The sequence below is a fragment of the Chlorocebus sabaeus genome, chromosome 8, assembly GCF_047675955.1.
Source record: "Chlorocebus sabaeus isolate Y175 chromosome 8, mChlSab1.0.hap1, whole genome shotgun sequence".
NCBI lineage: Eukaryota > Metazoa > Chordata > Mammalia > Primates > Cercopithecidae > Chlorocebus > Chlorocebus sabaeus.
In genome coordinates this window covers 89,207,976-89,225,125 of record NC_132911.1, presented here as the reverse complement: position 1 = coordinate 89,225,125, position 17,150 = coordinate 89,207,976, and the positions used below count along the sequence as shown (strand labels likewise).

The 17,150-nt window shown below is 39.6% G+C and overlaps 1 protein-coding gene across 1 annotated transcript in view; it reads right to left on the bottom strand.

Moving 5' to 3' along the window:
* Positions 1-14,029, bottom strand: part of CA13 (carbonic anhydrase 13) — a 37,069-nt gene extending 23,040 nt beyond the window's left edge. The window contains exons 1-3 of the mRNA XM_008001000.3: positions 13,497-14,029; positions 8,485-8,682; positions 193-311 (exon numbers count right to left, since the gene is read on the bottom strand). Of these exons, the coding sequence (XP_007999191.1) occupies positions 193-311; positions 8,485-8,682; positions 13,497-13,533 (354 nt within the window). The 5' untranslated portion in view covers positions 13,534-14,029. The remainder of the gene's footprint in view (positions 1-192; positions 312-8,484; positions 8,683-13,496) is intronic.
* Between the last annotated feature and the right edge of the window lie 3,121 nt (positions 14,030-17,150).

Here is a 17,150-nt window from a genome sequence, read left to right as displayed (position 1 = left end):
TAAGGCTTAGGAGGGCAACATTTGAAGCTCTCATATTGATAAACTCTCATATTGAATGAATAAAGCAATTTCAGACACTAAGATACCTAATTGGCTCAGGATCTATTTGGAATCAGTAAAGTTGTCTCTGTACCCCTTAAATCCCACCACGTAGGAAAACCGTGAATCACAAAGATATGTCTGAGGGCTTACCTCTGCAGCATAGCTCACTCCATCTACTACGTGCTCGGAGCCGTGGTCATCAGCAGACCCCCAGTGAAGGTGAAACTGCCGTAACCTGTAGCTTCCAGCGAGAGGACCACCACGCAGAACTAAACACCAACATGTTTTATATTGTTAGCAAGAAAAAAATATTTACATAAGCTGCTCAAACCACAGCATCTCCCTGAATTATTCCGTACATCCATGTCCTCCAAGGAATTTTTTACAAATGTGTCATTTGCTTTGCTGACAAGAATACCACTTTTAAATACGTGTAGAGTGAAAATAGAACATTTCTAAAAGCTTAAAGCGTCCACAATACAGATTTTTATGGAACACCTGAAAATCATCTGGTTAGAAAGCTATAGAAATTAGGGCTTCTGAAAGGTAAGGAATGGTTGTGTTTACCTGAGGATAAATCAGCCTGTCTGAATAAGGCTGTGACATGCAGAGAGGTCCAGTTTGAGCTTGGTAGAGCAGTGCAGCATTGTGGTTAGGGCGCAGGCTTCAGCAATTAGAAGGCCTACACTCATGCTGTCCTTTCCTAATTATGTGATCTTGAACAAACTCTATTATTCTTTTTTCTTTTTTTTTTCTTGAGACAAGGTCTCACTCTGTTGCCCAAGCTGACGCAATCATGGCTCACTGCAGCCTCTAAATTCTGGGCTCAAGTCATCCTCCCACTTCAGCCTCCCAAGTAGCTAGAAGTACAGGCGTGCACCACTACACTCAGCTAATTTTTTTTTTTTTTTTTTTTTTTTTTTTTTTTTTTTTTTTTTTTTTTTTTGTAGAGACGGGGGTCTCACTATGCTATCCAGGCTGGTCTCAAACTCCTGGCCTCAAGCGATCCTCCCAAAGTGCTAGGATTACAGGCATGAGCTGCCACACCTGGCCACAAACCCTAACTTCTAAGCTTTATCTTCCACGTGTAAAAACAAGATAGTAATGGCACCTCCTCCTAATGCTGTTATTAAAACAGAAGAAAAATTGAAAAGAAAGCACTCATTACTACCTGACACACAGTCAACACAATCAACACAGTTTTTTACTGTAAAAACAGGCAAAGCAGGCACACTTTTTGTCCTTAAATTCTATATTCTTGGGGAAATGTGAAATACAGGACAAAAATAATTTTTCAAAAACCTGTCATATCTTTGTCACTTTGACAAAGTACATTTGAGCACTTTTCCTCAGCAAACATGATCTCTAAAACTATGACAATAAATCATATCTTAAGTATATAGAAAAATTTCTTAATAGAAAACATAGTCCTAAATTGTCTCATCCTAATTAATCTTTATTGGGCATGTTTAAAGCATATGAGAGAATCAGGAAGCATTGGATGCTAAATATACCATAAGCATTATTAAATTTCCATGAACAGTCCTGGCATGATGGCTCACACCTATAATCCCAGTAATTTGGGAAGCCAAGAAGGGAGGATTGCTTGAGCCCAGGAGTTCAAGACCAGCCTGGGCAACATAGCAAGACCCCATCTTATTATTTAAATATATATTTATACAAATTTAATATGTATATATTTAATATAAATATATGTTATATAGTTGATATTTAACATCTATATATAGAGCTATTTTATATATGTACATTTTTTTTTTTTTTGGCTGGGTGTGGTGGTTCACACCTGTAACCCCAGCACTTTGGAAGGCTGAGGCAGGTGGATCACTTGAGGTCAGGAGTTTGAGACCAGCCTGGCCAACATGGTGAAACCCTGTATCTACAAAAAGAAAAAAAAAATACAAAAATTAGCCAAAAGTGCTCGCTTAAACCCAGGAAGCAGAGGTTGCAGTGTGTTGGGTTTTTTTTTTTTTTTTTTTGAGACAAGGTCTCTCTTGTTGCCCAGGCTGGAGTACAGCGAGGCTCAAACTCGCAGCCTCAATCAATCCTCCCACATCAGCCTCCCTAGTGGCTGGGACTATAGGCACACACAGCTATGCCCAGCTAGTTGTATTTTTTTGTAGTGATGGGGTTTCACCATATTGCCCAGACTGGTCTCAAACTCCTGGGCTCAAGTGAACCTCCTGACTCAGCCTTACAAATTGCTGAGATTACAGGTGTGAGCCACCATACCAGCCTTAAATTTGACTTTTTAAAAATTGTTGATAATTTGCTAACCCTAGCCATTTTCCTAAACTACACTATAGTCAGCTGTCTTGAATGACAAGCAAGCTGGCAACAGGATCTGTTTGCTGACGCATTTACTCTCTGCCAATTAGGATGCAAATTCCTTTCAGGCAGAAACTGTTTTGGTACCCTGTATCTCCAGTGCCTAGAAAGTACTTCAATCAATTAACATTACCAAGATAAAATAAGAGACCTCACCTGTTAAGGCACTCCTCCACAAACTTTAGTTTGTAGGGATGCTACTGAAGTTACCTAGGAATCACTAAAATCTAAGTTCTTAGGACTAGTAAACCTGAGAATAATCACTTTATGGTAAACTTGTTCTCTGAAGTAAAGCTACATGAACAGCACATCTGCAATTTGCTTGGAATCTAGAGAAACAAGAAGCAAGAGCACAAATCTGCCAGGATTATGCCAAGAGAAAGACAGAGAGAGAGAGAGAGAGAGACAGAGAAACCAAAGAACACAGATGTTCCCACTCAGTAGGACCTTGTATTATTTAGGGAGCCAGAAGAACCTTCGTTAAATCTGACTTATTTACTCAGAGCATATACACACCAGCTACTCTCTCATTCAACAATTATTAAGAGCTTACAATGGGCTAGCAACTATTCAATACTAATTATGCAATGATAAACAAGTTTGTTCTTATCCTTAAGAAACTTAGTCTATTGAAGGAAACAAATAATCATAATAGAGCTTTATATAATTATCACATTGTCATAGATTACCAATTCATTTCCTAGCTATCTTGCCTCCTGGGAGGATTATACACCTATGGTATGTCCACCTACTAAATCTTTTTCTGTTTGTTGTTTGTTTTTGTTTTTAAGAACATATAGTGTAAGATCTTGTGAATAATTTGTTTGACTTCAGGCAGTTACCTAGAACAAGATAATGGAAGCATAACTGAAAAATTGGCATTTTCCAGAGATGAAAATTAAAGAACAATCACTGAATTCATCAAGTTACTGCTCTTCCTAGCAGGACTTTCTTAATCAGAAGACAACTTTATTTTTGACATCTTTTTAAAATGTCAGCACACATATTTTATCCACAAAAAGAACACACACCATTACTGTTAGTAATAGTAGTTACTGATTGTTATTGAATGCCTACTATAATCCAAGAACTATTTCATTTATAAAATACAAAAATTAATACCACATATTTTTTAAAAATAAAGGTTCCAGCAATGAATAATGTTTAAGTATTTAAGTGTTAAATGGTAAATATTAATTGATTTCTGGTGGTTTGTAATTTTATTGAGAGTTAATCTACGTATGCTAAAGCACCCTAATGCTATGTCATGGTATTTTCCATGTGTTTCCGTCATACAAAAAGGTTTTTTTTTTTTTTTTGTAACTTAAACACACATGTATTGAGTGCCTACCACGTGCCAGGCACCATCCTAGGTAGGTAAATAAGACATAGTTGTTGCTCATAGACAACTTTAGCTAAATGGAAAGACAGAGAAGCCAACTAGCAGTTACAACATAATGTGGAGAGTTCTGTGTTAGGAAAATTCCAGGATGCCCTGGAAGCCACAGCAAGGGTGATAGGGCCTCAGGTGAGCTTCCCAAAGAAGCGAGATACTGTTTGAGTCCAGAAAGACCAGGAGCTCAGTGAGAACAGCCTTGTCTTTCTTCATCAGACTACTATTTCCCCTGTATATTACAGCCAACCGGAAGTCTTCCTAAAGAATTTCATGAGCCAGGCATGGCAGTGACTCATGCCTATAATCCCAGCACTTTGGGAAGCCAAGGCGGGTGGATTACTTGAGGCCAGGAGTTCAAGACCAGCTTGACCAACATGGCGAAACCCTGTCTCTACTATAAATGACAGGAGTTCAAGACCAGATTGACCAACATGGCAAAACCCTGTCTCTACTAAAAATATAAAAAATTAGCTGGGCATGGTGACGTGCACTTGTAATCCCAGCCACTCAGGAGGCTGAGGTGGGAGAATCACTTGAACCCAGGAGGCAGAGGTTGTAGTAAGCTGAGATTGTACCACTGCACTCCAGCCTGGGTGACACAGTGAGACCTTGTCTTAAAAAAAAAAAAAAAAAAAAAAAAAAAATTTCATGAGCCAGGCATGGTAGTGTCCAACTGAGTGGGGAGAAGCACTTGAACCCAGGAGTTCGGGACTTCACTGAGTTATGGCTGGGCCGCTGCATTCCAGCCTGGGAACAAAGCAAGTCAAGAAAAGAAAGAAAAGAAAGAGAGAAAGAGAGAGAGAGGGAGGGAGGGAGAGAGGAAGAAGGAAAGAAGAAAGGAAGAAAGGGAGGGAGAGAGAGAGGGAGGGAGGGAAAAATTTCACAACCACCCGCTCCCTTTTGCTCCCTTTTGAAAGGATTTCTGAGTAGTTCTCTAAAGGTTTAACTAGGGAGCACGGATGTGTCCAGCCAAACAAGCCCTCCAAGGACTATGAGGAAGATTTCATGCCTGTGGTTTACTGACATGCCTGAGGTGGGATTCAGGGTTAATCCTGGTCAAAAATGGCTTCTTTACAAAATGGAAACTGTTTTATTCAAATTAATGTGGTTTGCTACAGAAAGTATCTTTGTGTTTTTTATAGTTTAGCAAAAATAAAAATAAAAAAAAACAGCAAAAATTTATTTCGTTTAACTACGGTGGTTTCTTCTTTTTAATTGACTTAATCTCCCAAATCACCATGAAACAATCTCTTTGGTGGGTGGTAGGTTTATCTTGAGAAAAAAAGAATAAGAATCATGACCCATATTTACATAGTTACTGTCTCAGAGGACTACAAAGTACTTTATGGATATTTTCAATTAATCCTGGTAATTTTATTGTGAACTAGATAGGAAAGGGATCTTCATTTAAAAGAAAGAACACACACTACTGATGGCAAAGTATCAAATCTGGAAACATAAATTGATTTCACTGATTAACCTGAAGTAGACAGAAAACGAAAGGAAGAGAAAAACAGAAGAGAGAGAAACCTGGGTTCTCATACAGCAAATCAGAGTAGAAATTTTTTACCTTATGAATGTCTACATTTATAAAGAAAATACTTAAAGTTTTAGATGAAGTAAAATGTAATCTTTTCTCATTCTAAAATGAGGAATGAGTAACTTTACTTTTTTTTTTTTTTTAGATGGAGTCTGCTCTGTTGCCCAGGCTGGAGTGCAGTGGCACGATCTTGGCTCACTGCAACCTGTGCTTCCCAGGTTCAAGCCATTCTCCTGCCTCAGTCTCCTGAGTAGCTGGAATTACAGACGTGTGTCACCATGCCTGGCTAATTTTTGTATTTTAGTAGAGACGAGGTTTCACCATATTGGCCAGGCTGATCTCGAACTCTTGACCTCAGGTGATCTGCCCACCTCGGCTTCCCAAAGTGCTAGGATTACAGATGTGAGCCACCACACCAGGCCTTATTTTTTTATTTATTTGTCTTTTTATTTTCTGAGACAGTTTCACTTTTTACATGTTTGAGATATTGTAAACAGTAACAAACTACAATTATGGGTGGTATAAACTTTGTATTTAGAAGACTTGGACACTTTTACAATATATCTATTACGTTAACCACAAGAGATGGGGTCTTCCCATGTTACCCAGCTGCCCTCGAATTCTTGGGCCTAACTAATCATCCTCCTTCCCCAGCAGCATGGTCTACCAGTGTGTGCCAGCATGCCTGGCTTAACCATTTTTATTAACATAGATTCACAAAACTGAGGGGTTGAAAGAAACATAGTTGAACATGTATACAAAAGGCCCAGTCCCTCCTTACTTGCATTTCTTCCAAAAAGTGGAAAATACCATGTATTTATTTGTCTTTATGCATTTTTTACATTGCTCTGATGAAAACGTACTACTTAGGCCAGCGTGGTGGCTCTCAGCACTTTGGGAGACCGAGGTGGGTGGATCCCTTGAGCCCAGAAGTTCAAGATCAGCCTGAGCAATATGGCAAAACCTTGTCTCCACAAAAAATACAAAACTTAGCTGGGCATGGGAGCACATGCCTGTGGTACCAGCTACCCAGGAGGCTGAGGCAGGAGGACTGCTTGAGCCCAGGAGGTCAAGGCTGCAGTGAGCCATGATCGCACCACTGCACTCCAGCCTAGGCAACAGAGCAAGACCTTGTCTCAAAAAAATAGATAAATAAACAAACAAAAAAAAACTTACCACTTTTATGAATTTGACAAATATGAGGGAAAAAAATGTGTGTGGGCTTATAATTTTTGCTAACAATAAAGCTTTACATAAATGTAAGATATTACTACGAATCTAAATCAGGGCTCAATTAATAAGTAAAAACTTTCTTTCAATTAAGGATTTTTAAAAATTATATTTTTTCATTAATATAGCTAATACAGCTCCATCCTGATCTTAGACTAAAAATAAAAACAATCTGTCAGAGACCCTAAAAAGTGATTCCCAATATGATTGTCTCTAATATTTTATCTCATCTTACATTTAAACTTGACACCTTGGGCAGAAACTCTGCTTGGGCAGTAGATCGTCTGAAGAGGGATTAAACATTCATTTCAAGAAAATGTTTTTTTCATCACTTAATAAATTAACAAATAATCTGTGAGTCCATTATTTATTCACGGTGTGAAAGACACTATCCCAAGAACTAATCATTAAATGAAATGATTACATGTCCTAGAAAAAAGTATTAATAGGGAATATACAGAAAGTTTCCAATATTTATATATTTTTAAAATTAAACTTCTACTTTCCCTCCCTTCAATGTTCATTATTAGGAGAATGGTACATAAATTATGATACGAGCATAGATAATACAATTCAACTTTTAAAATTATTTTATTTTTATTTTATTTTTATTTTTTGAGAATGGAGCTTGCTCTGTCACCCCCGCTGAGTACAGTGGCACTATCATGGCTCACTGCAGCCTTGACCTCCTGGACTCATGCAATCCTCCTGCCTCAGCCTCCACAGTAGCTGGGACTACAGGCACACCCCATCATGCCTGATTAATATTTTATTTTTTGTAGAGATGAGGTCTCACTATGTTGCCCAAGCTGGTCTTAAACTCCTGGACATAAGCAATCCTTCCACCTCAGTCTCCCAAAGTGCTGGGATTATACGTGAGAGCCACCACACCTGGCTGCAGTTTAGCTTTTTAAACAAGATATATTTTAATCTGGAAAGATGTCTATAAAATATTTGTAAATGGGAAAAAAATTTCAGAGTTATATAGCATTATTCCAAATGTATTTTTAATAAGAAAATGCAAAGCAAGGATGATACACATGTATGTATACATAACTAAGCACTGAAATATTATGGAAGAAGTAGTTACTTCAGGAGAGACTGTAGGAAGAAAGAGACGTTAATAATTGTCATATGTTTCCATATTGTTTTACTTACTATGAGTGGATATTACTTTGGCAATTAAAATAAAGGAATAAGTTTTTTTAAGAACTAAACTTTTTCTATTAAAGCATGTACTAAATGGCATTATAGGTTTGCAAATAATGCTAAAATAATTACGGCTAATACTTTGCAGAAACAAATCATGAAATATTTATAAAAGCTATTAAACTTCAATATTTTTATAATGGTAAATTCTAAGTTATAATGACAAGTTAAGGTCAATTTTAAATTATCATGCAACATATCCTTTTCTAAATACTCTTTATTATTTTAAGGTAAAATTATCTGAAGGTTCAAATATATAACAAGATATCTCAATTCACATGAAGAAAAAATATGCTTCAATTTGACAAATTCCAGGTCTAGCAAAAACAAAACATGAAAGATTAGAGAGTGTATTCTAGGCTGGGCGCGGTGGCTCACGAAGATAATCCCAGCACTTTGGGAGGTCAAGGCAGGTGGATCACAAGGTCAGGAGATCAAGACCATCCTGGCCAACATGGTGAAACCCTGACTCTACTAAAAATACAAAATAAATAGCTGGGTATAGTGGTACGCACCTGCAATCCCAGCTACTTGGGAGGCTGAGGCAGGAGTATCATTTGAATTCAGGAGGAGGAGGAGGAGGTTGCAATGAGCCGAGATCGTGCCATTACACTTCAGCCTGGCATCAGAGCAAGACTCCGTCTCAAAAAAAAAAAAGAGTGTAGTCTAATTATTCAAACGCTTCACCCACCACCACACACACACAAAAAGAAAAGCCAACCTGATTTGTCCTCTGTGTCATCAAAGTCAACATTGAAGGAATGGCCGCTGTTGCTGATGATTTTAGCTGAGCTTGGGTCATACTTGATACTAAGTGGTCGGAGGGAAGAGTCATATTTCACTTCTTGGGTTTTAATCTCAATCGGAGATTGCTGATCGCCATCAGCAATAGGGAAAAATTCCTTCCAGTGAATAGGACCTTAAATATATAGGACCAAAAGAAAAGGATTAAATAAGTTCTTTCTTTCAACAAACATACATTGAGTATAACGCACTGTGCTTGAAATGGAAGAAAACGCAAAGATTAATACAATGAGATTCTCATCCTCAGGTCCTTGGCATCTAATTGTTTTTTTTACAAGATGGGTTGTTTTTGTTATAGATGTGGGAAACTCTTGGTGTGCCTTAAGTCATTTTCAGAATTAAACTAACCCTTGTAGACAAAGGAGTCTGTAAATTTTATAAAGTACTCTCCAAAGGTAACCTTCTACCAAACTAAAAACAATAATACAATTCATCATTGAAAACAATGACATTCAGTCTCAGCTCCAAGAATGAGCTGCTGCTCCAGAGGTCAAGTTTGCAGATTGGGAGAGTCAAAAAAGCTGAAAAAGCCATGAAGCAAAGAAAGGGTGTCATTCTTAAAGATGCTGTGCTTACTTCTTTATTCTTCCTTCTATCACTCAGTGCTATCTTCTAGTGTCACTCAGGCCTCCACTCAATTACCTGTGATGTGCAACAGGCATACCAAGAAAACACACAAATTTTTCACCTAGGATAATTCAAATAAAATGGCTGCACCATATCAGGAAATGTAATATTGTTGAATATCTGCAGTGGAGTCAGGTTGTAATTTATTTCTCTCTTTCTTCATTTCAGAAGGTCCTTCTGTGGTTATTTTGCCAATGTTACATTTGAATTTCAACACAAGAGACAAGTGTCATCCTGGTCCTCTATTCAAAACGTCAAAATCGTATCCAGTTCACAAATCAGACACATTAGAGGAAACTGAAACGAGCCAATCAGCTGACAGTTCCCTTTTCAATCCTCTTTACTTCTTTGGGAGACTCTATAAAGTCTTGCCTCTCAAAATCAGCAGCAAAGCTGTAGTTTCATGTAAGCTCCACATCATTCTACAAATGTGAGTCACTTTATAGGTTATAGGTTCTTATTCTCTTCTCTCTACTATTCCTGAAATTTATACAGCTATCACCACCTACACTGGGCTACTGACTAAGGTTTACCCACCTACTTTGCTAAACAATGTTTCACTAAAAATCAAGTACTAATTAAAGAAATGCAATATATCACAATCATCAAAAAACTCTAAAGAGTAAAACTCTAAACCTTTTTTTATTTTTATTTATTTATTTATTTTTGAGACATGGTCTTGCCACGTTGCCCAGGCTGGAATGCAGAGGTGTGATCTCAGCTCACTGCAGCCTCAACTTCCCAAACTCAAACAATTCTTCTTCCTCAGCCTCCCAAGTAGCTAAGAATACAGGTGTGCACCACCACACCCAGCTACTTTTATAAAAACTGTTTTTTTGTTGAGAGAAAGTCTCACTATAGGCTGGTCTCAAACACATGGGCTCAGGTGATCCGCATGTCTCAGCTTCTCAAAGTGTTGGGATTACAGGCATGAGCCACCACGCCTGGCCCAAATTCTAAATCTAATACCGCTTACTATGCATCATTTTTGCAAAAGAGAATGCACACATACACACATTTTTTATTTCATATATCCTTCAGGCACAAAAAGTCATAGCATAAATATATAACTATACACTCAGCTTAAAAGGTGTCATCTGACAAACTGGACTTTAAAGCCAAGTGGCATCAAAAGTCCTTGCTTAGAATGTATTACAGAAAAAGCCTTGTTTATTCAATAATTTTACCATCTTTCTGAGTACTTTTTCTATATATAACCCAGACCTTTTTTCCCCCTTAATTCAGAAAAAGTGTTCTATTTCACTGCCACCAAGTAAGAGTTAACCTAATGAAAATTCAATTTCAAATACGCAATGTGTGTTTCACAACATGCAGGTGACATTCTTCCAGTCACTAAAGAGGTGCTTTCTTCTCCTAATTGCTTTGCTCTCCTATTTCCAGTCATTTATAAACAAAGCTATTTTTCTAAAAAGTCAAACCAAAATAAAATAAAAGTAATAATACTTTGTATCGCATTTCCAATATTATCTACTAACTACCATAGTCAGTTCAGCACCCTGCCTCTTAAAGACGTCCACTTTTTCAATTTTTCCAAAAAATTTCCTCCTCCTCCTCCTCCTTCTAGGCAGGCTAGTCTGGAACTCCTGGCCTCAGGCTATCCTCCCATCTCAGTCTTTTGAGTAGCTAGGATCACAGGTGCAAGCCACCATAATCGGCCTAAACATAATTCTTTTTTTTTTTTTTTTTTTTTTTTTTTTTTGAGACGGAGTTTCGCTCTTGTTGCCCAGACTGGAGTGCAATGGCGTGAGCTCGGCTCACTGCAACCTCCGCCTCCCAGGTTCAAGCAATTCTCCTGCCTCCGCCTCCCGAATAGCTGGGATTATAGGCATGCGCCACCACGCCCAGCTAATTTTGCATTTTTAGTAGAAAGGCGATTTCTCCATGTTGGTCAGGCTGGTCTTGAACTCCGGATCTCAGGTGACCCACCCGCCAGGGCCTCCCAAAGTGTTGGGATTACAGGCGTGAGCCACCGAGCCCGGCCAGCAGAATTCTTAATTAGAGACATGTGGTGGTTGCTCAATTGATTTAGGAACTTTTAAATATCTACAGTGATATACACTTTTCAGTGATGTCACATTCCCTAAACTAAACTAATAAAGTAGTCAAAGGTTAGGGGAAGACATCTTAAGTTATTTGTCAAGGCAGTACTTTTCAGGGCTTCAAGTCTTGATGTTTCATTTTATCAGTGTTGCTATCCCCAGCTTAAGTTTCCTTTTATCTGCTCAGTCACTGGTTTTACCAATGGTTAAACAGAAAAAAAATAAAAATAAAAAAATAAAACTTGCCTAGTTAAGCCCAGAGCGGTGGCTCACGCCTGTAATTCCAGTACTTTCGGAGGACAAGGCAGGTGGATCACTTGAGGTCTGGAGTTATAGACCAGCCTGGCCAACATGATGAAACCTCGTATCTACTAAAAATACAAAAATTAGCCAGGCATGGTGGTGTGTGCCTGTAATCCCAGCTGGTTGGTGGGGCTGAGGCTGGAGAATCGCTTGAACCCAGGAGATAGAGGTGGCAGTGAGCCAAGATAGTGCCACTGCACTCCAGCCTGGACAACAGAGCAAGACTCATCTCAAAAACAAAAAACAAACAAACAAACAAACAAAAACCTTGCCTAGTTAGTACATAATACATTTCCAATAGGATTTTCCCAATCTTTCTCTGAAAACCATACCATTAAGTAAGGATGTGGTCTTCAGAGACAGATTGCATCTAAAAGAAGGGAATGGCTAACTCCTAACAGAACAATTCCTAACAGAAATACAAAACCACTCCTTATTAATGACTTTGCTAAGATGAATTTTTTAAATTCCTGAAATAAGCTTCATCTGGGCCAATAATTTCTACCCTACTAAAGAGTAATCAATATCCATTGATTGAAATACCCTTCTTCTTCCTAACTACCATAAGGGCGCAGTTGGGATTCAATGACTATTAAATAACTCTAATAAAAACGAGTTCAGCAGAGAGGGAAATGAAAATAGATTTGTCATGTTTTCCCCCTAAACATTCACTGGAAATTAGCAAAATGTAAGATTATAATTATTGCCTTAATCAAGAAGAAGTCTGTGTATACACATTTTATTATTAAAGTTATAAATTTTACCTGCTGCCATTTTTAAACTAGCATGCTTAAAAACAGGCTACAATTAGAAATTAAACAGGCTACAATTAGAAACAGAATTTTTCTGTTAGTTTGTGAAATTAAACTTTCTATAAAATTTGACCATTCTATACTATTCAATCATGTACATGCTAATAGAAGGAAAGTATTATTATTCACAGCCTTAATTTTTTTCTTTAATTATTATTACGTATTTACTCCTTAAATCGACAAAAATTGTATATATTTATGTGTACAACATGATGTTTTGAAATATATGCACATTGAGGAATGGCTAAATCAAGCTTTAATTTTGCCAATTATTTACTATAAGGCTTTTTGGTGTCACTGCGATTATTTCAAATAATTATTATTTGAAACAATCAGTTCAGTTTAACGTAGTAACAAGAAAAAATGTTTTTACTTTTGATAATGTGGGATATACAAGATGAAAAGTGTATGTCTCGTTATTGTTTATCCTATAATTTCAGTAATCCTTTGCTCACCCTGCAAGGATGAGCGTGGAAAGAGAGGAAGAGTGAAGAACTAACCCACGATGTAACTTCATTTCCCAGCAAGAACATGAACCCTTACCAAGTCCCCAGTAGTAGTCAACCAACTGCAAATTGCTGTGGGAATATTACAGTAACAGTTATTAGGAAACACACAGTTTTTTGTTTGCCACGAAGCCAACTTAGTCTTCAATGTCACAATGCAAGTTAAGATTTCCTAAATATATTTCCAAAGATTTTCTATGATTTGTTTCTCCTAAGTGAATAGTGAGCTTAAAAGACTGAAAGCGGACTTGTCCTTATTTCATCAAAGTGTGTCATCAGACTTCTAATTTCCAAGCCTTTAATTGATAAGTGGCTGTTACTAGGCAAAGTCCTTGGCTTTTCAGATGAAGGTGAACGCACACGTATGAACACTTGGGAGTTTGGGGAATCCTGATAGAGATACACACCAACGCTCACATCCACTACCAACAACCCGTCCACCCTGACTAGCCAGCTCTCCGCTTCCTGCACTGGGCTCCGAGGAGTGCTGCTAGGTTTAAAGAGGAACCGAAAAGTTTCCCAAAGTGCGAGCCGAGTGTGCGGTCAGCCAGCGCCGGGGCGTCGCGCCAGTCCTCCCGCCCCCCGCCCAAAGCCCCCCTCGGATCAGGAAAAGGCGCTCACCGTTGTGCTCGCGGTATCCCCAGCTGAGCCTCGACATGGTCCCTCGGGGTGGAAGGCAGAGGAAGATGTGGCTGGGCAGCGAGAGCGCGGAGGGAGCGGGCGCGGAGGGGCGCGGGAGGGAGCCTGCTAGGGCGGGACCGCGGGGCGCCGGCGGCAGGAGTGCGAAACCGTGAACCCAGCCCGGGGCGCTCCCGCCCGCGTCCTACAGGCGGCAGAGGCGTGCGGGGAAGGCGCCCGCGCGGCTGGCTGGAGTCCTGAAGGGCGCGAGTCCCGGGGGGATCTCCTGGCTTCTGAGAAGGAGTCACTCGGGAGAGGAAAGTTTTGCTTAGAGGGCTTCCAGGAAATAAATGAGTCACCAGAGCCTGGAACTGCCAGGCTGGGAGGTGGGGATCCCGGTGGAGGCGTAAAAGAGGTCGGTGATGGTCGCGGCAGTAGTGATTACAAATACCAAACAATAATGACGATGGTAATCACCACCATTGAAAAAATAACTACTTATTAAGGGCTTACCGCGGGCAAGGGTCTTAGCTAAGATGTTTACCCACGTTTTCCCATTAGATACTCTCAGCATTTCCTCGAGAAAGACGTGTGCCCCCTAATTAGGAGATCAGGCTTATCTCGGAGACACGAGGTCACCTGCCCCAGGTCGCACAGCTAAAGCGGGTGGGGTCGCTGTTAGAGAGGACCAGCTCCCTGTCCTGGACTGGCTCCATTGCTCATTTATGCTTTCCTTACCCCTTCCTCTCACTCTGCAGACTTGTGGTTTGGTGAGTGAGGAAACCAAAACCAGTTGTTGAGATTTGGTCCCAAAATTCTGCTGCCCTCCTGACCCCGCAAGAAAGAAGGTTTTCAGAACATCTTTCCTGGATGCTTGGTGGGCTTGTTACCCTAGGACTGGAGTCAGAACTAACTGCAGAGACTTGAATTTCTGGCCTGGAATCCAGAGTGTTCTGGGTTCAAAGTGAAAAATAAAAATTGGATACATGAACCACTTTCCACCTCCTTGTCTCGGGTCAGCTGCCTCATATTTTATAAATCCAAGCAACCTCTTTGTAAGGAACCTAGTAAACCCATTTTCAGTAACTGGATGATTTGGTATGTCAAGATGAATAATGTTCTTAACGTTCTAAGTAAATATCAGTTCCTGATACCCAATAATAGTGGTTACGTGAATGGATGAATGACTGAATAGACCAAAATTGTTAAAGAAATTTTGGTCGTCAGTGGGTTTCAAATACTTCCCAAGCTGTTACTTCTATTGCTTGGGTACACAGTTTGTAACCACCCAATGGGTTTAACTTGCCTGCTGTCAAGACAGAGCTGATTTATCAAGACAGGGGAATTGCAATACATAAAGGGTAATTCATGTAGAACCGGCTGTGCAGGAGACTGGAGTTTTATTATTACACAAATCAGTCTCCCCAAGCATTGGGGGATCAAAGTTTTTAAGGACAATTTGGTGGGTGGGGGACAGCCAGCAAGTCAGGAGACCTGATTATTTGGGTCAGAGGTGAAATCATAGGGAGTCAAAGCTGTCTTGCAGTCAGTCAGTTCCTGGGTGGAGGCCAGTGGGATCAGCTGAGCCAGTTTATGGATCTGCGTGGTGCCTGCTGATCCATCAAGTGCAGGGTCTGCAACATATCTCAAGCACTGGTTTTAGGCTTTACAATAGTGATGTTATTCCCAGGAGCAATTCAGGGAGCGTCAGAATCTTGTAGTTTCCAGCTGTATGACTCCTAAACCATAATTTCTAATCTTTTGGCTAATTTGTTAGTCCTACAAAGGTGGTCTAGTCCCCAGGCAAGAAGAGGGTTTGTTTTGGGAAAGAGCTGTTACTGTCTTTGTTCTAAACTATAAACTATGTTCCTCCTCAAAGTTAGTTCAGTTTATGCCTAGGAATGAATAAGGACAGCTTGGAAGTTAGAAATAAGATGGAGTTGGTTAGGCCTGATCCCTTTCACTGTCTCAATTATAATTTTGCAGTAGTGGTTTCAAGTTCCTTCTTGTTTGAATTCATAGCTCAGTCTATATAATTTTCTAAAACGGCAACCTAAGTATTGGCAACAATCAAATTACCTTTCATAGGAAACTAGTTAGATCTTCTGTAGAGCATCCATCACTCAATGGACTTTTTTTTTTTTGAGATGGAATTTTGCTCTTGTTGCCCAGGCTGGAGTGCAATGGTGCGATTTCGGCTCACTGCAACCTCCGCCTTCCGGGTTCAAGCGATTCTCCTGCCTCAGCCTCCAGAGTAGCTGGGATTACAAGCATGCCCTACTACACCCGGCTAATGTTTGTATTTTTAGTAGAGATGGGGTTTCACCATGTTGGTCAGGCTGGTCTCCAACTCCTGACCTCAGGTGATCCACTCCCCTCGGCCTCCCAAAGTGCTGGGATTACGGATGTGAGCCAACACGCCCAGCTGCCATTCAATGGATTATTGTCCATTTATAAAAAGAATGAAGATCTCCATGAGCAGAGCAGATGTAAAGTGGGTCCTGGGATGTATTGAGGATGCGGGGGCAGGGGAAGCAAAGGAGCAAAGAATGTATATAATAGACTACATGCTTAAGAAAAAAATAGAAATAAGAAACTGCACACATATTTTCCGATTTTTACCAAAAAAGTAGAGAATAAGCCATAAATCAATACAAATGGTTCCTTATAGAGGATGAGTGTGAATGGGGTGGAAGTGTCAGAGGCAATGGAACCAACCTCCGACTCCTAGGTTCAAGCGTTTTTTCTGCGTCAGCCTCCCGAGTAGCTGGCACTATAGGCGCACACCACCACGCCTAGCTAATTTTTGTATTTTTAGTAGAGACGGGGTTTCACCATGTTGGCCAGGCTGGTCTCGAACTCCTGACCTCGTGATCCGCCCGCCTCGACCTCCCAAAATGCTGGGATTACAGGCATGAGCCACCGCACCAGCCCCTTTTGTTTATTTACTTCTCTAATAAACCTGCCTTACTTTACTCTGTGGACTCACCCCAAATTCTTTCTTGCATGAGATCCAAGAACCCTCTCTTGGGGTTTGGATTGGGACCGCCTTCCAATAACAGAGGGATAGGGATGAGTAAAGCTTCTCAGTGTATCTTTTTGACTTTTAATCATAAATGTCGTTAAATTAATTTCAGCCTAAAGCTGCCTCCTTACATATTTTAGTTCAGCTTAAAGTTTTCTCTGTATATAGTGAACTCTAACCTAACTAGATGTGTAAATAGACTGTAGCCCACTCTTGTGCCAATCACTGAGTGTTGGCCAATCAAAGGCAGCCAACTGTTCAAACCCTGTTCAACTAAGGTAAACTTTGAGCTGTAACAAACCAGCTGTTTCTGTACCTGACTTCCATTTTTTGTCCATCATTTTCCTTTCCCTGTCCATCAATCTAACCACACAGAAGGGCCAGAGTCTCTCTGAACCTATTCTGATTGGAGACGCTGCCCAATTTGCAAATTGTTGTTTGCACAATTAAACTCTGTTCAATTTAATTTGTCTAAGATTTTTCTTTTAACATTGTTCTGCATTTTAAAAAATAAACTTAAATCAAAGAGAATAAAAAAGCAAACCCTGAAATTGAATTCAAACAGAAACAATTAAAATTTTGTTAATTGTATATTGTATATTAACAATTGTATATTGTATATTGAATTGATA